This window comes from Stegostoma tigrinum, chromosome 40 (genome assembly GCF_030684315.1).
Source record: "Stegostoma tigrinum isolate sSteTig4 chromosome 40, sSteTig4.hap1, whole genome shotgun sequence".
NCBI lineage: Eukaryota > Metazoa > Chordata > Chondrichthyes > Orectolobiformes > Stegostomatidae > Stegostoma > Stegostoma tigrinum.
In genome coordinates this window covers 14257902-14284445 of record NC_081393.1, presented here as the reverse complement: position 1 = coordinate 14284445, position 26544 = coordinate 14257902, and the positions used below count along the sequence as shown (strand labels likewise).

The 26544-nt window shown below is 40.0% G+C and overlaps 1 protein-coding gene and 1 long non-coding RNA gene across 8 annotated transcripts in view; one reads left to right on the top strand and one right to left on the bottom strand.

The window, feature by feature from the left end:
* Window positions 1-2444, bottom strand: part of LOC125448144 (uncharacterized) — a 33844-nt gene extending 31400 nt beyond the window's left edge. For all 3 annotated transcript variants that reach the window (XR_007246651.2, XR_007246650.2, XR_007246649.2), the window contains exon 1: window positions 2280-2444. This is a non-coding gene — a long non-coding RNA (uncharacterized LOC125448144). The remainder of the gene's footprint in view (window positions 1-2279) is intronic.
* Window positions 1-26544, top strand: part of LOC125448142 (methylcytosine dioxygenase TET3-like) — a 353266-nt gene that overhangs the window by 160227 nt on the left and 166495 nt on the right. The window contains exon 4 of one of the 5 annotated variants that reach the window (XM_059641139.1): window positions 24193-24294. The exons of 3 other annotated variants lie outside the window; for them this stretch is intronic. In XM_059641139.1, the coding sequence (XP_059497122.1) occupies window positions 24193-24294 (102 nt within the window). Of the gene's footprint in view, window positions 1-914; window positions 1437-24192; window positions 24295-26544 lie in introns of those variants that run through there. One more of the 5 variants, XM_048523205.2, reaches the window with a different exon arrangement.

Sequence of the window (26544 nt, the reverse complement as noted above, 5' to 3'; positions counted from 1 at the left end):
TTGTCCAGCCACATGTTCAATCATTTTATTTCATGAGAATATGGGACTGGAACTATTCCTGAAACTACTGCTTTACCAGTTCTACTTTTCAATCTCCTGTGGAGGATGTTTTCAGGACCTTCTCCTGTTTCTTGCACAAGTGACTGGTACCCAGGTGAACTATGATCTCTGGCTGTTCAGACTCATCCAGAAAAACATCTTGCAACCATTCCCACCTAATCTGACCCACATCAGAAAGACAACAGACCATTCTGGAGTCAAATCTACGGCTGAATGTTTGACTGTTCCCCTGACTAATGAATCCTAATCTCCTGCAATGAATTCTGTGTTAGAAACAATCAGGGCAAATTAAGACCAAACTTGACCAAACTCACGAGTGTAAACAACATTGTGATGGGGGTGTTTAAGTACTTCCCTTTAGCACTGAACACCAATGATCAGGATGTTCTAGAGTCGGCTGGATGGCAAACATTCACTAGAAAAATAATACACCGAAAAGTGTTAATTTGGCAGACGTGTTATTGAAGGGGGACTTGCAGTTATGCGGTCACTTCTCAATTGTCAGTCAGCAATACAAATAAAAAGTCGAACCATGTGAACATCAAGGAAGAATGGAACCTCAATATTGCAACCGACATTTTTGCCATATTATGTAGAAATCCTTGAAGCGAGAAAAGGAAAAAAAAGTGTGACGCTAAAACATGCTAAGCTTGTGATTGGCAGCAAAACTGTATTGATGTGTGAAGCATGTTGGGTGGATTCCTTTGCCATCAGCTGTTCAGCATTCAGAGATTACATCAGAGAGACCACTGAGAAGCTCGTTTTTTTAAAAAAAAGGGATTGTCGTTCAGCTTCTCACGTCAGTAGCTGCAGCATAATATAAGTTAAGCGCAGACCTCGTAGCAACACTCTTACCCGAGTTCCCACAGGGAGGAACCAGCTTTTTTTTTCCTCTAAAAGGGCAGAGCCTCTGTTTCGTATTCACGGGCCCTTTAAACACGCCTTCTTTTTTGAGGCTTTTAAAGATTCACAATCTAATCAAACATGAACACTCAGGATGTGAACTCCAGCCTGAAGAAAAAATTTACTTGCGCTGTCAAAGATGATAAGCCCACGTAACACTGGTTAAGCACGACAACAATTTAATAGAATAGGTTTTGTTTTTACTCGCTTTTAAATTCCTTTCACAGACAGGCCTAATCGTACTAAGAAGCACTTTTTGTTTGGACTATGTACGTGCGCTGTGTGACAGGGATAATGGCCCCTCCAGCTGTTAGGATGGGGGTGGGGGAGGTATATGTAGGCTGAATAACTAACCATATCACTGCTTCCTGCTTTATCCTCTCAGTTGTGGTATCACATTTACACAGCACTCTACATGGTTCAGTTTCCTTGCAGTCCTTCGTTTTGTAATTTTTTTTGTGGACTTGTAATATGTAAGTACGCTTTACTTGTCTTTTATTACGATAGTATCTTTGTTTTGACCTTCGGTGTCGGAAATAGAAAATATGTCCTAAAATCTACTGTTTTACTGAAACCACAGAAGATTTAAATGCTTGTCATGTTGAAAGCTGTATGGTTCTGCCTGTCATGTCTTGAATTTACTGGTAATCACGAGAAGCAGGACGTTAATATTTCAGGAGATGGCTTGAAATTCAGTTAAACTATTTAATCTTGAGCTTCAAGTTTTCTGAGTGCTGCCTTAATTTGATTAACGTTTTGTTTGGAGCACATTATGACTAGAGAGGTTTTAGAAATAAATGCCTTTGGAGCTTGAACTTTGCCCAGTCTATTTGTTTGTGTTATCTTACCAAGATTATGTTTTAAAATATCTGTTGTCTGCACCCTACTGGGTATGGTGTCATAAAACTCTCCTAAACTGTATCAATATCTGAAATATTAATTCCTGATCCAAGATACAGACATGTTTTCTTGATTTTACTGAAGTGTGACATAGCTTTTAATGTATTTAATTCAGATTATTGTCAGGTTTGCTAATCATAACAATGGATTGCTAAACATATGCAAGGCTAAGGGCATTATTAACTTCTTCATATGCTGTTGAAATAATAGGTGTGTTATTGAGATCTAATTTACTGTGTAACAATATGTACCATGATGTTTGTTTTGTTAATAAAGTAAGTCTCAAATGAAGAGGGCAGTGCTGGGGAAGTTATTTATGCCATGTCTTAAGCCATTTGAGGAAACAAAGGAGTTGGAGAAAGATGGTCATCTGTCAAACACATTCAAACACTAGATTCAAGAACTAAGAATCTTACCCTGATTAGTCTGTGTTACAGCTGAACAACAATAGGTTATGTCCAAGTATACTGATGTTTTCATGAGATACTGCTGTATGAAGCTGCTGTAGATACAATCAGAAATCTGACCTGTTTCCATTGTCAAAGGCACAGGAGTGGCTTTCTGTGTCTGCTAATCGTTCGATGCTGTGGAAGACAGTAAGAATCTACCTAGGCTTGTGCTTAGTCAGATGGAAAAACAAGTGGCGGTGCAGGCAAAAATGGGACAGGCCAACAGGGACCTCTGCTGTGTCCGCAGTACCAGCCGCAATGAATCCTTTGTCTGGGAAGTAGCAGCGGGGTCATTCATCTGTTCCCAGGGCTGTTGACTGAGACACAATATGGAGATTAGGTGGGAGAATGCCATCACTGCTTTTATAAGAGAAATCCCTTCAAAAATCATGGGATTTTGTCCTCAGGAAAAACATTAATAACCGATTTAATCTGAAATTACATATTGGTCATAGCAATCAATGCTGGAAGTTTTGGATTTCTTTTTCAGTTGATTTCAGGATTCAGCATTTCCACTTTCTTGAAAAAGAAGTATAATGTAATTAATGCCAGTCGGTTACAAGTGAAAGAAAAATAAAACAAATTTGTGAACAAATGGCTACTATTGCCACGATCATTGTGTGGAGGTGGAGTAGAGGGGTTAAATTACTGTAGAAAAATAAATTTTCAGAGCAGTCTTGATGCCTGGTAAACCGTGGGCAATCCACCTTCTTGCAAGGGACCTAAAAGTGGCTTCCAGCCCTTTAATATTAGGCCCCTTTAGGTTACTAGTTTCAGAAAACTCTTGGGATGCCTCATTTCAGTCACCTTGAGGTCTAGCAACCTTGAGGTACAGAGACAGCAACCCAATATTAGGCAATGATTAACTGAAAAATTTTGCAAAATGGTATTTAACTTACACACCTGTGTTTTGTTCAGATTGTCAACTTAGTATTTCTTCATGCTGCTGTTGATAGGTTCGCACAGACTATGAAAGACCACGTTCAGTTCGTGGAGTTATGTTAATACTGTTTTGCCTTGTTGAACTGGGGGTGCATTTTTTTTAAGCTCCAGTGTGTTGTGTTGCACTCAGAACACGCTAAACAAGGTAGATGAACAACAGATAAAGTAGGTCCGAACTGGCCATCATCGATAGACTTGCATTCAACCATGATCTCGTGGCCTGGCATTTTCTCTACTCTACCATTTTCTCTACTCTACCATTATCATCAGATCAAGGGATCAACACTTCATCAGTGAAGACTGCAGGTGCACATGCCAGGAGCGGCCAGGCATGGCTAAACATGACATATCAGCCTTATGAAATGCCAACAGAGGACTATTGATGTGAAAGTGGAAGCAGAATGTGACAAACCAATCTAAGCTCTGAATCTCTTGTGTACAAAAGTGTTTTTTTTTAACAAAAAACAAACACACAAGAGAAGGATCTGTAATTCTTTCCGTCCTTGATGGTGAGGAAGCCAGGCACATTGAAGCATTTGGAAGGACTAAGTGGGCGATCCAGTGAGATCTTGACTTGCGATCATAAATGCCAGTCTTCAGCCAGTTCGATTCCTTTCTCTCTCTCCTCCTCCCCCCACCCCACCTCATGATATCATGAAACAGCTGAAGGCACTGCTAAATCTATATATATATATTTTTGGGAACCTGTAGTTAAAAACTTGTATTTCAGAACTAGCCCTGTCTGATCAATCCATTTCAGAACAGGTATAATATTGACATCAACATAATGGTAATGGGAAAATTGTTCAAGTCTGTCCTGTTGAGATATTTTCTAACTAAACTGTTCAAAGGTATTAGTACACACCTTTTGAAGCAGATGGAACTTGGACCTTGGCATTCTGACCTAGAGATAGGGACACTGCCGTTGTGGAACAACAGCCCTAAATCTGTTCTGTCCACAGAAAGGAAAGTTCCAATCCAGCCAACCAGCCAACTGCTGTCCCAAAAGTCAGCTGTCCATTATCCGTAAAGTGGTGAAAGGTATCACTGACGCTATTTATCAAGTAATACTTGCACAGGAAAAAAAAACTGAGCAATGAACATGTTGCAGTTCCACTAGGCCAGTTGGCTCAGACAGCATTACAACATGGATATAACCAGATATGAAGAGTTGAACTCTCTCTCAAATGAGAGAACTTCCTTGAATATTGGAGATGATTAATTGGGGGGGGAGTACTTTCCATTGCATAATATATTATCATCTGCTTTAGAGGCCAAGTCATCTTAGTCCCAGACAACAGTGCAGGAGTTTCTCAGAGTATTTACTTTGCAGTCACCAATTCAGACTTTTTTTTTAATCGCACGACTCCTGGAGCAAGTGGGACTTGAACGTGAATGTCCTGGTAAAAAGGTAAGGATACTACCATCATTTCATAAGGACCCTTGTGTTCTGACTCCACCTCTTTTAGAGGTGCTATGATGCATCTCCAGAGCAGGTGGGACTTCAACCTGTATCTATGAGTTTAGAGTTAGGAATGTTACCGCTGCACCAAGACACTCCTTGTTCTTCAGGCTAGTATCTCAGGTCCTCTGTCTTCAGCTGTTTTTACAATCCCCTTCCTTCTGTGATGTCCAAACTATCAAAAGTGACAATTGGACAACATTGAATATTCGCCACTCTTGAAACACTGAAGCAATTTTTGGATGACCTAGACAACTTAAGTCTTCAGCATGAGTTGGAATTAACTTCTGTGCCATACAAATTTGAGGCAGTGACATCAGCAACAAGAAGAGAATCTGATCATCTCTCCATGACACTGAGTGGCATTACCGTCACTCTCCCACAGTCAATTTTCTGCAGAGATATCATTGACCAGAAACTGAATTGCATGTACTGTGGCCACAAGAGCAAGTCCCAAAATGGGGCTGATTTTAGACAAGGTCTGCAAATAATTTGTGGCAAGGAGTTCTCTAATTGTAGAGACTTAATGGTGCACTTGAAATGGGTGCAATTATTAAACTTATCATGGAATCATACACTGCAAAAGAGGCCCTTTAGCCCATCAAGTCTGTAGCAGCAAACAAATGACACATTAAATTTTCCTTTCATTTACCTTTCATCATGGTCAAGATTCTGAACTAATACGTTTGTACAAAATCAGAAGTTATCCCAGCTGCAGAATGCCATAAACAATTATATCAGAATGTGACTTAGAACATAGAACAGTACAGCACAGAACAGGCCCTTCAGCCCACGATGTTGTGCTGACCATTGATCCTCATGTATGCACCCTCAAATTTCTGTGACCGTATGCATGTCCAGCAGTCTCTTAAATGACCCCAATGACCTTGCTTCCACAACTGCTGCTGGCAACGCATTCCATGCTCTCTCAACTGTGAAGAACCCGCCTCTGACATCCCCTCTATACTTTCCACCAACCAGCTTAAAACTATGACCCCTTGTGCTAGCCACTTCTGCCCTGGGAAATAGTCTCTGACTATCAACTCTATCTATGCCTCTCATTATCTTGTATACCTCAATTAGGTCCCCTCTCCTCCTCCTTTTCTCCAATGAAAAGAGACCGAGCTCAGTCAACCTCTCTTCATAAGATAAGCCCTCCAGTCCAGGCAGCATCCTGGTAAACCTCCTCTGAACCCTCTCCAAAGCATCCACGTCTTTCCTATAATACGGCGACCAGAACTGGACGCAGTATTCCAAGTTCCTGATATGCCTGAATGATGTTTCAAATCCTTGAACTTTAAATTTCTGTAATTTATGAAAAACATTGTCATTTTAATGATTTACTATTTGGGGCACACATCGTAATCAGTTTTGTTTATTTAGACTTGCAGTACATCTGATTTTAGATTGGGGAAAGCCCTTGACATCAGGAGAATTAAAATTCTAATACTTACTTCCAAATATTTCCATGTTTTTCCCCTTACCTATTTGTACAATCTTCACCAGCTGCACTATTGTGCAAGATCTCTGACCTTTAAATTCCAGCCTTTCAAGCAGTTTTGATTTTTGACTGTTCCAGGGCCAGACCTGATGGCTGTGCTTTCAGTGACCAAGGTTCTGTGCATTCAAATTCTTCCCTCCACCCCTTAAATCTCTACCTTTTCGACCTTACTTTCAACTCTTAAGATATTACTTAGAACTGACCTGTTTGACCAAGCTTCTGGTCAGCTCTCCTGATATCTCTTCATGTAGCTCATATTTGGTTTCATACTTGGTTTTATAATGCATCTGTGACGTTTAGCACCTTTGGGATATTGTATTGCGTAAACTCCCCCTTATAAACAAATTGCTATTCTGTAGACAAGGACTTTGAATCATTAGAACACTTTCCCGAAGGGAACTGCCACGGTCTCTCAACTAATCTCTGCTACGTTTCTGAAATTCATTTTTTTTTTGCCTTATTTTGCAACATTTTATCAAAATCAGTCACAAATTGAACATTTGTTTCTTTCCAATTTTCAACAATTTAATCGTATTCAGTTTTTCTTTGCTGGCCAATTCAATTAAAAAGTGTTGAGAAGATCAACTTTTCTGAAGAAGGGTCCTGAGCCGAAACGTCAAGCTTTCCAGCTCCTCTGGTGCAGCTTGGCCTGCTGTGTTCATCTGGCTTTACACAGTGTTATCTGAGAAGGTCAACTGCTTGGTACTTGTAACCATGAAAACAAGTATGGTACCCTTAAGATTAATACTTGTGATTACAGGATGCGATAAATATTTCGACCAGAACATGATTTATTTCTATCTGCTCCTGCAGTCTGCACTGCTCCGATTTTCTACGTTTAGCTGAGTTGTCGCCATCACTGAACCCACATTGTATTATTCCAAGAAACAGGCCTTCAGGTCACAGGTGCACAACTATCTGAAAGGGAGCTCCTCAGAGTTGTTGGAAAGAGAGCCTGGAGTTAGATGGGAAGAAATTAATTGACAGGGCTGCCTTGACCTGGAAGTGAATGATCAAGATTGGGAACTTAGCTCACTCATGCTTTTATGATGTCAGCTGAAGCATCTTTTGTTGAGTTCACAAAATGAACCAAGTAGTCCCTTCATCTTCAGAATTTGTTCAGAAAAATGCGGAACTAATGTTTGTTTTCCTTTGCAGTATTGTTTTGAGTTTTCAATGATCTTTTTAATGCTAATGAATTGTTCTGGTGTGGAAGATAATGAATCTTCCAAGTTAACTGTTGAGGTTACTCGAAGCAGAAATAATAATTTGAATCAATAGTCGTATTGGGTGTTATTGTGAAAGATGTCTCTTCAACGTATCAAAGTGCATTTGTGATCTTTAAACAGAGAGCATTGACAGGGACAAGAGTAAAGTAAAATGTCTTATGGTCGTGATTAATAATGATTTAATAAAACTGCACAGTTGCGCCTCTGAACAGTGCTTGTGAACTGTACTATCTGGAAATTAACTGCTAGTGGCATCATTTCCTCCTAGTTTGTAGCCATGCTCAGTGATGTCCTGCCTGCTTAGCTGCCTAACTTTGCCAGCCACCTATATGACCTTGGACGTGTCTCATGCTGTGTAACATACATGTGATGAATTAATCTTGCTTCACCTGGCAACTTGCACCCTGGCATCATATCTGATCGAGTTACACAGTGCATAATGTGCTCAAGCATCTAGGGCAAGCCCACTGCATGCACATTCCCCTCAGCCAGAATCACTAGAATATCTGTTGGCTGTCACTCATTGCGTTTGTCAACTCAGATTTGCAAGTCTTGTAAAAATGTTTCAATCACAACAGATTTCAAACACACCTCTGTGGGCAGAAAGGTGAGGGGGATAAAAGAAAATTAAGAGGGGGCTTCCTGATGTACATGTTGCATGTTTGCCAAATGTGGAAATGTCTCATTCCTGCCAGTCAGAGGATGGAAACTCCACAATTTATTATCAGATCTCTTGACTCCCAAAGCATGTCCACCACCGAGAAGGAATGAGTCGGGAGTGTGATGAAGACTGATCCAGGAAAGTGAACAATGTTGCTTGAGCAACACTGAAGACACTCAACATGAGTGTGGATGAAGCAGCGTGCTTTATCAGAACTCCATTCGACACGTTAAATGTTCATTCTCTGCACACCAATGCTAAGTGACATGAGTGTATATTATCTATGAGAAATCCTGCAACAACTCACCAAGGCTCCTTCAAGGGCAACTTCCAAACCTGTGTCTTTACAACTTCGAATTTTGGTAAGAGCGGCAGATGTACCTATCGTGTCCCTTTTTTTGGAAGCACACACAATCGTGACTTGGAACTACATTTACTGTTGCTAATCAGAATCCTGGAACTCCCTTTCTAACAATATCGTGGGTGTAGTTGTACCAGATGGACTGCAGCAGCTCAACATGGCAGCTCACAACCACCTCAAAGGCCTTCAGATTGGCAAGGTTAGCATTTGTTGCCTGTGAAGCCACATCCTGTGCAAGGATAAAAAAATGTTGAATCAAGCAGACTTCAGGTATGGAGTAAACTCATAATCACCATGCTAAAATTAGCACCTACTTTCATATCCTTCAATTTGTGCCATTTGTGTACATAATGTCAGCATTCATAACATTTAGGATCCATTGGACTTGTGTGTGTCAACCGGCTCATCATCTTTTGCCGTTGTTGGGTTTTTCAGATCAACAGAACTAATGTAAAGGAGGGGGATTGAACTGCAACAATTTTCAAGTCAAAAGTACCAAGGATTTAGCATAATTTTGTTTTTGCTTCCTTGACATGCAAGAAATAAGAGATGACTTCATTTCATAGCTCTCCAATCACAACTTTCACTTGACTTCAAGATTTTGCTTCAAAAATTATTTATGCCTAAACTTTGATCATGCTGGGAGGGCAAGTATGACACATCTGTTCACATCTATCTTGTCTGGTGTGTCAGTGATTTTTTTTTTAAATAAGATGTCATGACTTCAACAGCTTGGCATGGATTTGAATTAACCCTATAAGATGCAGGTTTATAAAATTTAAGTGACAAATTGACTGACTGCTTTCAATAAATGAGTTTCAAGAATCCCCTTTGTAAGAGAATGTAGAAAATGTGAGTTTTTGTGCAGGTTTGTGTCCTCCAGGTTTTTTTCAGAAGTTTCAATGCAATCTTATCATCACTGTTAACACTTGTAATGTTTGAGTTCAGAAACAAGCAACTCTGTATTAATGTTGTGTTATCTTTTGATATGTGTACTTTTCTGAATACCAAAATTTCCAACCATGAATTCATAATAGACTTCTTTACTCTATGCTAATGAGCAAACTATATATTCGAGTTGTTCACGTCTATTAACAGATTTAAACTGTAAGTCAGTGACATTATATAATTGTACTTAGTTTATGGTTGTATACAAATACCTGAGAAGCCAAAGACTTGTTTCAACCCAAACAAAAAACTTTGTGCAATTACTATTTCTCTTTGACCTCACATATTATTCCCAATTTTACTGGTCATCACCAAATTCATTCCTGTGCTGATTTGCCTGCAGAACTCTTATGTTGAACATTGCTGTTCATGGTAAACTTCCCTTATTCATCTTTTCTATCAGTTTTGGTCATATAAGGTAAAAATGTGCAAACAAAAGATTGGACTTCTGGCACAGTGAAAAGGACTGGAATACAGAATAGGGCAACATAATATATTTATATCATTTCTGGATACCACCTTCGTGGAATGAATACCAGCACTAAAAAAGATGCGGTCTTTGTTTATTGTTTCATGTCTTGTCTTGTGATATGAGGTGATATGTGGTGGGATTAAGAACTCAACATCCTTTAGAAGTGACTGCAGGTGTCTAGTTACTTTTGAGAAAGCTGAAAAAGTTGTGAAAGCTTTCAAAACCTTCTGATGAATTGGAATTCCCAACAATGAAATTGCTAAACTAGAATGGCTGCTCAAATCATTTTTGGATTAATTCTCAAAAGAAGAAGATGTGAACGTAAATTCAAAAATGATTTACTCCCAGCAGACTGCCCTTTTTAAATATGTCTATTGGAGGTATCATTTTAATACCTCCACCTAATATTCCTGTTAATTGAGCCGGGATCATAAAATAAATCAACTTGGTCTGATCTAATTATTGGATATAATGTGACAAAGTCATGTCATGTCAATACATTTTTCAGCAGTATTAGCAAAGAGGCATACCAACTAATTGTTATGAATTGATACTTTTTGTGTGACATCTCCAAACATTGAATTTCTTCAATGAACTAGAGAATCCTCTTCTGAATGTCAAAGCTGTAAACCTGCTTTAACACCCAGATTTCTGTTGAGCACATAATTCACAAAACTTCTTCATTGTCTGTTGTTGTTATAACTTGATATGCAACAAATAGCCAATACTTAGATTCTCAAAATAGATTTACTTGTACAGATATATCTGAAACAACAGTCAGTTAAATGCAAACAGGAAGTTAGCACAGAAGGAAAGATTTTTCTGTGTAAATTCCCATTTACTTTGAAATTGAAGAATATTTATCCCACAATTAACTCTAGTCCAACAGTCTTGGTACTCTTCAACAAAGTAAATGCTCAGTCATGAGATGTAGAAAGTAATCATTTTTATATAGTCTGACAATATTTTCAACAAGTGGACTGTGTATTCTACAAAACAGAATCAGTAAGGTAGTAATTTCAGGTGTTCTGCCATTCCCCTGCTGTAACTTTATAAGAGGATCAACTGAATCTCGAGACATGGTGCTGTTAAAATGTTGACGATTTCTGTAATCGTTCCGTTAATATTTTGCCTAAGTTTCAGGAAGAGAGCAGGAAAACTGTAAAAATTCTATAACATTGGACTGGAAAACATTAAAAACAATGGAATGCATCGTTGCATCAAATAGCTACTGTTTCAATTATGCAATGAAGATTGAATTGAGCGTGGCTTTGTGCTGCATTCCAAATTTTGCGCAGCAAATGTTGTCCAAATGCAGAATTATGTTGAAAACTGTTGGTTTTGCTAATGTATACTGGCTGTGTATGGTCAGGACCTTGCTTTTTACAAACAACCAAAGTTGTTCATGATTGTCACATAACTGAAATCACACCAGCAGTGAAATTCATTTACCACGTTTATCGTTTGTCGGACAGACAGAACATCTTTTGATTAGATGGCAATATCCTGTTCGTGACCACAAAACCAATTGACCACCTTTTAGCGCATTTCAAGAGTTTGATTATATTGTGAAAATGATGATCAGTGGAGTCATTGTTACTGCAGGGTGGCCGTGATGAAGCCAATTCAGCATCGAGCTTGCAAAGTGAGGTGGGGAAAAAAAATGGCTCTGGCCCTAATAGGGAGAATGCTGATAAAATGGCTAATTTTATTTGGATTGCACTGTTCAAAGAATCTGTAAACCTTGCAGTTTATTAAACTGAGGGCAAGAACGTAAGACCGCTGAGAGATAGTAGGAACTGACGATGCTAGAGTCTGAGATAACAAAGTGTGGAGCTGGATGAACAAAGCAGGCCAGGCAGCATCAGAGGAGCAAGAAAGCTGAAGTTTTGGGTCTGAACTCTTCCAGATATCTAGAAGAGTCCAGACCCGAAAAGCTGACGTTTCTGCTCCTCTGATTCTGTCTGGTCTGCTTAAATATAAAAATAAACTGCGATATCTCAAACAGGGACTTCCACATTTAAGTACTGTATCTGAAGGAAATGCACATTGAGGTCTTTTAATACCCCTCAAAATCACAAACTGCAAACGTTACAGAAGGCGTTGCATTTATCTTCTCAAATTCTTTGAAGGAAAAAAAGCAACATTTTCAATATTTTGCCAAACAGAAGGAAATTGTAGTTTGAAAACATTACAGTGAGCTGTTTTCTAATATTAAAAGCCACTGTGAAGGAGTTGAAAGGTGATCTGTGTTTGCACTGTGGAGTTCAGATTCATGAGATCTTTAAGAAACATTGAATAATCCACTGTATTTGACACTTACTTTGAGGGAAGTCTTTAACAATAAATGAAACAGCTTCAATTTCCTGATTTTTTTTTTTTTTTTTGACACTCCCAAAGCTAGAAACATTGAATAATTTAATAATGCATTGTGATTTTCAATGGTTTCTAGTCATTCAACTTTGTCTTAATTATGATTATTTGGGATTGTAGAAGTTCTTGTCCCATGTAATTTTCCAGGACTATTGAGGATCGGGGCTTTAAGTAGATTTGTGATGACATACCTCTTGGGCAGGTTGAAGTTGAACCTGGGCCATCTGGCCCAAAGGTAGGGATATGACAACTGTGTCACAAAACCCCTTCAGAGTCTTTTAAAGTGTATTTCTAACCAAAGTGTTCAGAGATGTTCATCCATACCACAGGAACAGGTGGGACTTGAAGCTAGGCCTCCACTCTGGAGGTAGGGAAGTTACTGTTGTGCCATGAGCCCCTCAGTTGCTTGAAGGAAAATATCATGGTCAACTGAAATCAAGTTTAAAACATTTTAATAAATAATTACTTTAGGAAGATTTAGGGATGATAATCATTTAGTCGGCTGGTTGAACCTGTTTCATTGTTCAAGTTTTTTCACGTCTGACTGAACCTCTCCTTCATTTTTCAATCCTTCATCTGTTACCACTGATAGCTTGGCGGAACAGCCTTTTGAGTAAGACAGTTCTACATTCCTATCTTTTGAGTTCTCCATTTTGCTCCTACATGGTCTAACTTGACTTTTAAGAGAATTACCCTTTTTCTTCATTGCTCTTTATGAGCTCTTATTGAAATCCTTCAAATACTTAGAACACTTTAACCAGATCACTCCTTTAACATTCCATATCCATCAAGAGTACGCAAGACAAATTTGTGCAGCTTGTTTTCAAAATTTACCTTTGTGGACCCAGCACAATTTTGGTTGGGAGGGGTGTGGGGATGACAAATTGCTGGAGAAACTCGGCAGGTATGGCAACATCTGTCAAGAGACAACAGTCAATGTTTCGTGTCCAGTGTAATTTATTGAAAAATGCTAACAACCAGGAAAAGGTATATGTGTGGTGAAGACTAGGTTGGGTGTGAAGGAGAGAAGGAGTGCGCAAACAGGTGGAGGCAGAATCCAGAGAGATAGAGAAAGACAGGTAGGCAGACAAAGTGATGGATAATGGTAAGCAGAGAGAAAGAAAAGCTGATAAGAACAACCATAAATAGGTGAAATATGGTTTGCTTTTTGAAAGTAGCCCATGTCATGATGGGGCCAGGGTTGTAGGAATGGGTAAATGACATAGAGGAAGGTGTTCAAATACTGGTGAAACTTCTTAACTCTGCTTTTTGAGTTTAAATTGATTCCTGTCTTGGACACTTCCTTTCTGAGGGCCGAAGTTGGCTGTGGCTTCAGGACTGCTGTCAGGCTGACACGTGTGTCCTAGGCCAGCAATTTCTGATAGCATGATTGGCTCTTTAATTTTCCTGCTGGCTCACTCTGCAATTGAATGTGTTGGGCAGGTTGCAGGGTGTCCCAACCCCAAACAGATTGTGGAGTGATAGAGTCTCAGCAGCTCACTCTGCTCCTGGTGCAGGAACAAGATCTCAAGGGCACTTCAAAAGTAAAGGAGCTGTGAGTGCTATGTTGTGCAGGACCTGGAGGAAACTGTTTCAGAAGGACAATGGAAGCCATGAGGATGGGGCCCATAAAATGGCTAAGTGTGCATCTGTAATAATGTAAATGGTTGTCTGCCACTGAGGAGTTTTCCTGGTAACCGGAAAGCATCAGGCAGCTGGTCAACCCAGCTCCTCACTATTCTACTAGCTCTGATGCTTGCTGGGGGCAGAGGTTGTATCAGATACTTAATTGTTGTTTACTTGCTTATTACTTATGAAGTAAGTTTATCAAACAAAGTTGCAACACTGCTGCTCATAGTGTTCCAGCAACAAAAACAATTCCTCAAGCTTGATATTTAAACTACAAAAACTGAAGATCTCAGAAATACACTCTGAAATTTCAACAAGTTGTAACAAGTTTGTCATTTTGTGAAATAGTTATGAAAACTGGTCAAAAGCTTAACAGCTAAGTTTTTAAAAATGTTATTAATGGGCTGTCGGCATGACTGGCAAGCCCAAGATTTTCTTACCGACCCCTAATTGCATGCAGGTGACTTATTGAAACATTTATGTCCAGTGTGACAAAGGCAGCAGTGTTAGTTAGGAATTCCTGGAAGGAATGGTCGAAGAAGTAGCTGTACTTTTGAAAAGTGCTCGAGATTTTGGAATGTTTCTACAGTGCACCTTGTCAGTTGTACACAGTGCAGCTATGTTCGGTTGATGGTGGACTGAGTGAGTATTTAAGGTTACAGATTTGAGTGTCAGCTGTGAATTGCATCATCTTGGATGGTCTGGAACTGCATCCAGCATAAGAAATGCTTTGCAGATCAGATAATTATAATGGAGTTTGGTGGCGAAGAAGCATACAACCAGTAGTAGGATAAGAAAAATATTGACTAGGGATTGTTTTCGCAGCTCTGTGTGACACCTCCAGTGTCGTACGGAACAGCATTCAACCGCTGATGTTAGAATGATCATCTATAAATTATTTTAATTGTTATCCAACCATTGTGCATCCTTTGCATATGAAGAGTGATGGTGCTTAAAACCAAGTTCTGTTGTCAGTTGATACAAATGGAAGAACAAAAATAACATTTCCTGAATCAAACCTCCAGATTCACTTTGATCACTTATTTATTCCATATTTTGTTATGGATGTGAGTTTGCTCGCTGAGCTGGAAGGTTTGTTTTCAGACGTTTCGTCACCATTCTAGGTAACATCATCAGTGAGCCTCCGGTGAAGCGCTGGTGTTATGTCCCGCTTTCTATTTATCTGTTTAGGTTTCCTTGGATTGGTGATGTCATTTCCTGTGTGGTGTCCTTCCTCATCTGTATGTAAGGATACTAGTGATAGTGGGTCATGTCTTTTTGTGGCTAGTTCATGTTCATGTATCCTGGTGGCTAGCTTTCTAGGAAAAAAAAGGACACCACTTTGATTGGGACAGCACCTCGATCCTAGGACAAGCCAAACAGAGACACGCACGAGAGTTCCTAGAAGCATGGCATTCCAACCGGAACTCCATCAACAAACACATTGATTTGGAGCCCATCTACCACCCTCTGAGAAAAAGAACAGGAAATGACATCACCAATCCAAGGAAACCTAAACACACAAATAGAAAGCGGAACATAACACCAGCACTTCACTGGAGGCTCACTGATGATGTTCCCTAGAATGGTGATGAAACGTCTGAAAACGAACCTTCCAGCTCACTGAGCAAACTTAGATCCAGAACCTCGACCTGAGCTACAAATTTTCTCAAAGCTCACTATTTGTTGTGGAATTAAATGTTTTGTTTACAAATTAACTGCTTCTGGAAAAGTCTTTTGCTGTCAGTTGCAATGGTTTAATGTTTTGCAAATTTGATATTAATATAATTCAACTCCAAATGAATGACGGTATCACGAATTTTCAACCTTTCTTGTTTCTGAGATCGCTTCACCGGTGTTATTATAAATCTGTTCATTGTGTATATGAAAATGAGCTATAGAGCTAAATATTTAATTGTTATTTACATTGTGCGTACTTGATGTGAAACTTGTTGCTGAGCAACAATTTTTGAAGAATATGCATGTATTCTTGTCCAGCAAACACATTATCATCTCTGTTCAAACTACCTTTTAGATATGCTATAATTAACGGCCTGGAGTTGATAAAATGTTGTTCAAGTTGGTAGATTTATACGGGCATCAACAGACTGCCAGTCAGTTTTGTGAAGTGTCAATGGACCTGAAAGGTGCTGATGAGACTGATGGTATTGCCTCTTTTAACAGCACAGTGGAACTTGAGGGAGATTTGTCATCGTACTTTGTATGTGTGGCGACTGCTAAAAGCTTGGCGATTGGTAACTTTTTCTTTTTCATAAAACATTGTTTGAATTACTCACGGGCTAAAAGTTACCAAAGGGCTTGACGTAGGCTATATCTCTGCTGAGTGCATTGTCAAATGGTCACTTATATCACTGATATAGACTGTTCCAAGCAGAAAACAGTCAATGTATAACTTTCAAAACCCACAATGAAAAGCAGTAAACCTGTCAATTGAGACATAGTGGCTGAACTCGTCTTCTTTGTTTCAAAATGGCATTACAAGAAGACCAGATTAATTTCCCAGTACTACTTTCATTTCCGAGGAGGAGGATGACGATGAGGAGAAGAAGAGCTTTTCAAATTCTTGAGGGCTTCATGTTCTCATAGATTTTTTTAATGAGGTTTCTGCAACCTGGTGACTGAGTTAAGGGGGGTTAGCAGTTCAGTACATTTGGGAGGGGAAAAAATTGTTGTTACCTCCTGATTTAAGGATCCAGGAGCACATAGGGACATGTAAAAATCTTGGTTGGTCAGTCAGTCAGCTTGAGTGGATGTGTGCTAGAGAAAGACTGTTGGAACCTGAGTTGAGGGAACTCCTGTTTGCTTTGAAGTTCAAGTAATGGTGAAGTTAGTTTGCAGTTTGGTTTTTGTGTCTCTGGGAGAAATCCAGCACCAGAAAGAAGCATGTAGTGAATGTATAGAAATTTGCTGTAAAGTTACTGGATGTGCTATGCCAGCTTGAGCAGAAACCTGGGTGTGAAAACATGAGTAAGTTGCCACTGGAGTGTTGGTGTTTGGACAGATATTGTAGCAATGAAGGGAATAGTCAGCAGTTTTATTTCTGATGTTTCTAACGAAGTATTTCCAACCTTTCCTTTTCTACTATATTGTGCTTTTTGTTTCTTGAATAAACTTTTGTGGTAAAAGTACACCGGGTGGACTTTTTTTGTGAAATGTGTTCGGTCACTGCTACCTTATATTTTAAAAAAAAGTAAGGAATTAACAAGCCAAGCTTCATGCTGATGTCTGACTGTTCAGTATTAATATCAGGTGGGATGACTACATTTATATATTTAGCACTAGCCTTTACGCTTCATCTGTCTGTTTATTGAAGAACTGATTACATCTGTTGAAATTGAATGCCATCTCGTGGAAAACATGGTAGATCAATCACCAATGTATTTCTGCGACTGTGTGGTTTTGAGCTTCTGAAGTCCATGGCAATACTAGAGTTGGAGAAGTGGAAACAATGCTGATGTTAATGGGTATCTCAGAACTGGAAGGTGAAGCTTTGGCTCTGGGTACAGGAGTGATACAGAATCATCGTTAAATTGTCTTGTGCAGGCCTGTCTGGGCATTTTGAAGTCATGAGAGGTTCTACTTCAGAACTTATGATCAAAGCTCTAAACTATCTGCAAGATGCCACATAATAAAATGTGAGGCTGGATGAACACAGCAGGCCCAGCAGCATCTCAGGAGCACAAAAGCTGATACAAGATGCCACACACAGCTGCAAGCAGTGCATTTTTTTTCTACTGAATATTTATGAAAGAACAGCAATGAAGAGAATGTACATATTTAAATCTCTCATCAATTTAGCAAGAACTAAAATGTAGTCCCAAATAACAACATTTTAATTTAAGTTTTTTGAAAAAAATTGGCAGTTGAAAGTCACATGTCACATGAGTTTCACAGTTTGTGGTTGACAAGTTCAAGGTTGAATTCTTAGTGATGGTCAAGATCCACTATTGGAGCTAAAAGTGGAAGCTGACCTGGCTTGGGCAGGTGGAGCGCCACTGGAGAGGTGTACTGTAAGTAGCTTCTGCCAATTCAGCACGCCAGTGTCAAGACCTATTATAGTTCAAGTTGACTTGAATGGAAAGGGTGAGGGCTGGGGTGGCGTGTTGGTTGCCATCTCCTTATTCACCCACATGTTGTAAAAATGAAAATTGAGCTCATTGGCACAAAATTGGGTAAATTGCCTCCTGAAGTTCTCATTTGCCTGAGGAGCAATGAATTGAGTTCAGTTTACTCATTGTATCCAGTACTGATTATGTTTTCATTAAGTTAAAACGTGTCACCAAGCTGGGAAGGTTACAATGCAGTCAGAACATTCACTCTGATCTCCACTCAACTGTAAAACGGTGCATGTTGGATTAAAATATTTGGAATTTGTATTTCATGCTCAACGTCGTGCATTAGCCACTGAAGGCAAAAAGAAATGGTGCTGGGAGAGTATTCTTCTTTTCATATGTGAAGTGCCTGGACGTTCAGATCTCAAAGATCTAATCAAGGAGGTTAACAGTTGACCGTTGTTTGAGGTAGAATCAGATGAAATAGTGACAGCTCAGAAGCAGACCATCAGCCTACCTTGACTGCTGCTCTACAACAGCAGTTCGGCTAATAGAATCCCCACAGTGTGGAAAAGGCCATTTTGGCTCAACAAGTCCACACTGCCCTTTTGGAAGAGGATCTCACCCAGACCCATCCACCATACCCTTTCCCTATGTTTCTAATTCACCTAATTTACACTCCTGGACCTTTTATAGACAAGTTAGCATGGCCAATCCACCCAACCTGCATGTCTTTGTACTGTGGGAGGCCACTGTCGTACCCAGAGGAAATGCATGCAGACACTGCGACAACGTGCAAACTCCACACACAGTCATCTAAGGGCTGAATCAAATCCAAGTCCCTGGTGTTGTGAGGTAACAATGCTAGCTACAGAGCTGCTCCATTGCTACTTTTATCTCTCCTGCAGCACTGCAAATATTTTCTCCAAGAAGCTATATCGGAATCTGCTTGCACCACACAGATTTGGGTAGTGAGTCACTGTGTCTAACAGGTTTCCCACTGGTTCTTTTGACCATCACGCGAAAGTGCTGTACATTGGTTATTAATTCCTCCATCAATATACTTGTTTGGTGCCATTCCTCTTACTATCTGCTCATTAAACTTTGTACATTCTTTCCTTTTACATCAGTCAAATTACCTTTTCAGTGCTTCAATTAATCTGCATCTATCACACTTTCACGCAGTGCATTCCAGATTCAACCACTTGGTGCACAAGTAAGTTTTTCCTCTCATCGCTTTTTTGCTTTTTTTTTGTCCATCACTTAAAATCTGTGTCCTGTTCCTCTTTGAACTTTTTGTAAGTAAGAAGTTTTTTTTTTACCCACCTATTCTATCCAAGCTGCTCATAATTTTGACTCCAGCACTGGCATTCACCCAAAAATGTGGAAAATTATCCCAAATATGTCTTGTGCATTAAAGCAGTACAAATCAAGCCAGTTCAATTACTGCCCCATCAATGTACACTCAGCCACTATTGAAGTGATGTAAGGGGTAATGAACTGTGCTATCAAGTGCCACTTGGTTAGGAATAACTTGCACACATGCATTCAATTAGGGATCTGCTGGAGCCACTTGCAGCATTGGTTCAAACATAGTCCAAGGAGCTTACCTTGACGTCAGGCGAAAGAGGCGAGCCTTGAAATCAAGGCTCATGTTGGACCAAATCTGGCATTAAGGAACTGACTCCAATTTTTCTCCAATGAGAATTGAGGAAAATTCTGCTGTTTGCAATGACACCTTTCCCAAAGGTTTTTTAGTTGTCGGAGGTCAGTCAGTTCAATGGTGGGACTGCTCAGTCGTCGAGTTCATTAGGATAATGTTTAAACCCAAACATCATAAGCTGCTTCATGTATGACCTTCTTCCATCGTAAAGTCAGAAGTGGTCATGTGCAATGTTCAGCACCACTCTCAGCTCATGACTTTCTCAATGCTGGAACGGTCTGTGTTCAAATGCAGTTCAATGTGGGGTGGGAGGTAGCTACCTTTTGACCAGAAATTGAACTGATCTAGCTATATAAATACTGTGATTGCAAGAGCAGATCAGAGGCTATGAATCCTGCAATAAATGACTTGCCACCTCATTTGCCCCCAAAGCCTGTCCACTATCGACCCAAAGTCAAGAGTGTGATGGAATTTTTGGCACTTGCTTGGATGAATGCAGCTCCAATAATATCAAGAAACTTGACATCGGCCAAGACAAAGCAACTTGCCTGCTTGGCACCATATCCACAGATATTTGCTCAATTCACGATTGCTGCACAACAACACAAGTTCATTGCACAAATTCATCAAGGCTCCTGAGACAGCATCTTCTAGCCCACGACCAATAGCATCTGGAAGGGCATGGCTAGGAATCCCATGAAAAGATTCTGATGTGGAAGATGCCTTTTGAGCCACTCATGGTCCTTATTTGGAACTATATCAAGGCTCCTTTTCGTTGCTGAGTCAAAAATCTCCTAACTGTCTCGCAACAGATTTGTGGTGTAAGAAGGTAGTTCACCAACACCTTCTCCAGGGCAATTAGAGATAAGCACAAAAGGCGAGGGCAGTCACATATGAAGTCTTCATTCCCTGAATTGATGAGAAATGTTAAATCCCCTGTTAATCTACTTCTCCACGTACAGTCTCAAATTTGCCAATCTTTGGAACTGAAATCTCTTATCCACGGAAGTGCATCCATGACACGCTTTTCCATTTCGTCTTTAATGCTGCCACGTCTTTCCTGATTGAGCTTTCAGAATTGAACACAATGCTCTGACTGACTGACTGACTATTTTGTGAGGATTCACCATAATGACCTTACTTTTGGTCTTCTATTTATAAGGTTAGGATCCCATGTGCCTTGCTGCACTGTCATTCTCAATGAATGGTGCACAAATACCTCTACTGCTGCACACCTTTTTGGATGGTATCCTTCAATTCATACTACTTTCACCTTCGTTTTTTTGACTGGATCAACCGAGTGAACCTCCTTTTGTATTGCCTCCGATGCCAATGTATCTTTGCTTCAGTAAAACAAACAAACTGTTTGTGTACAGAAAGGGTCACTGGATCTGAAATGTTAAATCTGATGTTTTTCTTCAGAGGCTGCCAGACCTGCTGAGTTTCCAGCGACTTCTGATTAATAGCATCTGCAGTTCTTTTGGTTTTTAACCTGTTCAGCATTCTGGGTTTGGTCTAACTGGTGCCTTTCCTATTGCCAGCTGAACTTGTAAGCTAGTTTTCTTTTATTTGATGCATGAGGATTCCCAAAACCCCCTCTGCTGAAGCTTTCTGCAATCTTTCTCCATGTAAACAACAAATCTGCTTCTCTCTTCTTTCTGTCAAAGTGCATTACGTCATATTTTCTTGTTTTATAATCCAGTTGCCAAGTTGTTTTTTTGCCCTGTTGCTTCATCTGTATGTATCCCTTGGCAGACTCTCTTTGTTATCCTCACTACTTCCCTCCTTTTACTGTCATCTGCAACTTGGCTACATTATACGAACTTCCCTCATCCAAGTCAAGATATATTTAAATAATTGGAACTTGAGCACTGATCTCTGTGGTGCTGTACCAGATACATGTTGCCACCTTAAATGCCTCCCTTTTCCAACTCTATCCTCTTTGTTAGCCAATCCTACATCCATACTGATGTACTACATCTAATGCCATGAGCTGTTGCCTTATTAAGGAGCCAAAGATACCCTTATCAAAGGCCTCCTGAAAATCCAAGTATATTGCATCTAATGTCTTCCCCTTTTACCTGCTTTTCACCTTTTCAAATATTCTGATAAATCCATTCTTCCAGCTATGCTGTCTTTGCTCGATCAGAATGTGTATTTCTAAATGCTCTACCATTATGTTCTTTGTAATAGACCTGAACGATTTCCACCGACAGGTGTGTGGCTAACTGACCTATAAGTTTTTTTTTGTTTCCTCCCCTTCCATCTTTAAATAATGTTGTTAAATCAGCAGATTCCTAAACGTCTGGCACTTATCCAGAATCTAAGAATTCTTGAAAGATTCTTATCAGCGGATCCACTAACTCAAATTCTAATATCCTCGGCTGAGTCCCATCTAGCTCAAGGGACTTAACATCTTCAGCTGCATTATTTCCCTTTATTGTTGATCATATTTATATTTATTTCCTCTCCCAGTTGTGCCCCTTGATTATCTAGTATTGATGAAATGCTATCCATTTTCTTCTGCAGTGGACTTGGATGCAAAATATGGATTTAGCTTCTCAGGCAGTTCCCGGTTCCACATTATTACTTTCCCAGCATCATTGTCTAAAGGACTATTTTCACTTTGACCTCTCTCTTTTATATATTAGTAAAAGTTATTATTGTCCATCTTGACTAACTCCATAGGTTTACCCCGAAAGTTCACTTTTTCCCTCTTGGTAATCTTCTGTTAGATTTTAACTTGCCCAATCCTCTGATCTACTACTAATCTTTGCCACGTTTTTTTTTCTTTCAATTTGATGATATCCCAATTTTTCCTGATTCTCCTTGGTTGGCTTATCATCGTCCTAGAATCATTGTTTTTCAGTAGGATGTATTTTTATTATGAGCCATAAACTAATTTCTTAAACCTTTGCCATTGTTCCTCAATTGTTTTAGTCCTAAACTTCTCTTCCAATCCACTGCAACTTGGTTTTTCTCCATCCTTTGTAAGAAATTATTTATTTATTACCCTTATATAAGTTTTGAGAATAAAATTTATCCCCCTCAAACCGAATGTGAAATTCTACCATATTGTGGTGACTGTTTATTTTCTGTGAGATCTTTTACACTGACATCGTTTCTTAAATCTGCCTCACTACACGCTGCCTGATTCTTGTTTGGATCTACAACATTTTGTTTTTGTGACAATTTGTCAGAACAATATGAATTTTTCTTTTGTGACTGCCTTTGCTAATTTGATCTCCCAATTTTACGTGACAAAATCTCAAATGCTTCATGCCCTTTTCACTACTTTCATTATCTCCTGACTTGCAGTCTGTCCTGCAAGACACCTACTGTTGGCGGACTTAGACAACTCCCATCGTAAGACCACAAGAGACCACATGTAGAAGTAGAGTAGGCCATTCAATGCATCGTGTCTGCTCTGACATTGATTGAGATCATGGCTGATCTGATCGTACTCCATTCCCTTTTCCTGTCTTATCATCTTAAGTTTTGATTCTCTTTTAACGAGTAGAAATCTGTCTATTTCGGCTTTTGATATACTTAACAACCCCACATCAAGGGATCTCTGTCGCAAAGAATTCCACAGATACAACAACTTTTGAGAGGGGGAAAAAAAACTTCATCCTTATCTCAGTTTTAAATAGGTGACGCTTTAATCTGAGATGATGCCGTCTGATCTTAGACTCTCCCACAAGGAGAAACAACTTCTCTGCATCTCCTTTGTTAAGTCCCTTAAGAATCTTACACAAGGTCTCCTCTCATTCTCCTAAACTCCAGTGAGTACAAGCGCAACCTTCTCAACCTCTCCTCGTGCAAAAATACCAGCATACCTGGCACCAGAATCTTCCCCTTGTTATTTCTTCCCTATGGATTATAAATTATTGATCGTAGATCATTTCTTGCTTTCATGCTGCTTCCACTCCGTAATAATGAAGCTTCCCCACCACCCGATCCTTCCTGCCCGTCCACTTGAATTTTTAGTTCCCAGCTTTGACCTCCTTTTAAATTTGCCTCCACTAGCACTGTAAGCCTACCCAAAAAGTTTAGAAATAGTTATTCATGATAGAATTTGTTGTCATAAGCAAAAAGGGACAGTGAGAATGTGGAAATAAAATTGTTTTTGTGACAGAAACAGAAGTGGTCAATGAATATTTTTGAGGCTGGAGGAGGTTTGTAGTAGAGTTCCCCAAGATTCAGCACCCTTGCTTTTCCAGATGTATATCAATGATCTATAAAAACAATCCATGTAGGTGGAAAACTTTAAAGTTTGTAAATGACACAAAGCTCAGAGGAATTGTAAACTGCAATGAGGATTGTGTGAAACTTGAGAAGGACAGAGACCAGTTGATGCAGTGTGCAGATAGGTGGCAGATGCATTTCAATGTAGAGAAGTATGGGATGATGCACTTGGGGATGAATGCAGAAAGACAATGTCACCTAAGGAGTCAAATTCTAAATGGTGTGCAAGAGCAGAGACACCTGATGCATAGATCAGATGGCAGGGCAGGTTGAGAAAGCAATTAATAACGCAGATGGTCTCTTAAATTCTATTAACAGGGGCGTAGGGTACAAGAGCCAGGAAGTGAGGTTGAACTTGTACAAGACACTTGTTCAACCTCAGCTGGAGTACTATGGACAGTTGTGGGAGCCACAATCAAGGTAAGATGTGAATGCAAAGAAGCTAATATCAAATGTTTCAAAGATGGATCTTTTGAACCCAAAATGTTATCTGTGCTTTCTTTCAACAGATGATGCCAGATCTGCTGAGTTTCTCCAACAATTGTGTTGTTTTTTTTTCAGATTTCCATCATTCAGTTTTTTTTATTTTGATATCTTAATGTTGTATGAGATTGAGTGTTAGTTCATGAGGTCTTATGGAGGTGAGTATGAAGGAATAGGAAAAAAGGTTGTAGCACTTGGCACTGCAGTCTGCAATGTCATAACTGACCTTGTGGCATTGCTTCATGTTCCTCTTGACACAGGAAACAGCACCGACCCATGTGACAACTCCTAGACCAGGCTGGCAGGTGTCTAATGCCGTTGTTTCCTCTGGCAGATCTTGGGGATGAGGATGGACCTCTGCTTCATCCCATCTGTTAGTTTCCCTCTTTCAAATGTATCTGAGGAAACCGATGTGCAGCATGCTGGTGCATGCTTGTCCCAGTGCACTGCTGCGGTTTTAAGATTGCGCCATGTCAGAAATCCTGGGATATCCTTCAGTGGGTGGCAGAATCAATGAACTCGGCACAGATGTGGTGCATAGATAATGAGGTAGGTTTGGCAGGATCTGGTGAGTAAAGACACTAGGTCTCAGAGACCCCATCCATGAAATTTGACAAAAATGACACTTTGGTTGAATGTTGTTAGAAAACAGCTGAGTGCCAACTTCTCAGACAGTATTCACAAGTATGACTGAGTGATCCATGCATTAAATTTTAGAGTGACAGCTTGTGCAAGTTATCTGTCTTAGGATTGAATGTAGATGCCCAAAAGACTACATTTATGCTATTAACTTCAGGGGATTGACACCCAAAGAAATTCCATTGCATTCACTTCTAACTGCTCGGTCCAGTGATTATGATTTTAATTATTTTTAGAACATTGACTTTAAAAATAAGTCAAGATATGACTCGTCAGAACTGAAATGCAAGAAACAGACTTGAACCAAGGGACACCGTTATAAGCATCATGAGAGAGAGTGCTGACAGATTGGCTGCAATTGGCATGAAGATACAGCAAGAACAGTTCACTATTGATCTGAGAATATAAGATTAGTCAGATGGATTCTGATTGGGCAGGGTATTGCCATGGGGCTGAAGTAGCGACTGGTTGTCTCCATGACCTTATTTTTGAAAAAATGCAAAGTGTGTTTCCTCTCACCACCTTTTCCCTTCACACGTGGCAACACTGAACAGCTTTGCCAACGTTTTCATCTCAGTCAATCTCTCCCTTTGCATAAACAGCCATGTTGGGTGGTGCAGTGCCCAATATTCAGCTTCTCACCCCTTCATGAGGAGAGAAATCCTGACTGACCACCTCAAGCCAACTGACTATGTCCAACCTCCTAAACAGATATCAGACAGGTCTACCTTATCTTAACTGAGGACTACTCACCTTAGACTTTGAGGCGTGATCATTTGGTTGAAGCACATTAACTGTAGTTAGCATGTAAGCTGTCGGCACTTGCTACAAGTGTGAGAATGCAGCCTGATGCTATACAACAACATGCCTGTCCTTCTGACTGTTAGCAACTAGGATAACTTTGTCTGTATCTGTGTCTATGCAAAAGGACAAATCAAGACAAAAGTGAGCTTTTAAGCTTTGGCTGAGGGAGCAAAGTGCAAAAGTGCTTCTGGTCCATGTTGATGGCATAGTAGGGTTCCTGAGCTTCTCTGCTCTCGCGTGCTCTCTTGTTCTCACTTCCTTTCTCCCATTTGTTTAAAACTTACCTTGTCCTGAGTTTGGATGGCATTGGCAGCGAGAGCCCAGTATGCTGACCAAGAGTTGTCTCAAACCGGGCCCAGGGCACAGATCTCAAGTGGGCCTACTGTAGATGAGAGTGAGCTCCTACTTACTTTTCTGGAGCATGCACAGGATTTAGAGTTAGCAACTGTTATATCGGTAGAGCTGACATTGGTGAGGTAGGCTCAGAGGCAAAAGATTGGTGCCTGAGAATCAGCAACTTCGTGTTGATTCTGTTCGGAGCTGGTGTTGAAGTGGTGGTGGAAAGGAATCATAGCAACATGGATGAAGTTGGCCCAGTGGCCAGAGTCGCGAGTCTGATGTTGGTTGATCTGGTGCAGGAGGCGGTGGTGGAAGAGTAATGCCTCACCAGCAAAGATGGTGTCTGAGGATCGATGACTTTGATGTTCATTGGGCTGAATGGTGGCACAGGCGTTATTGACGGTG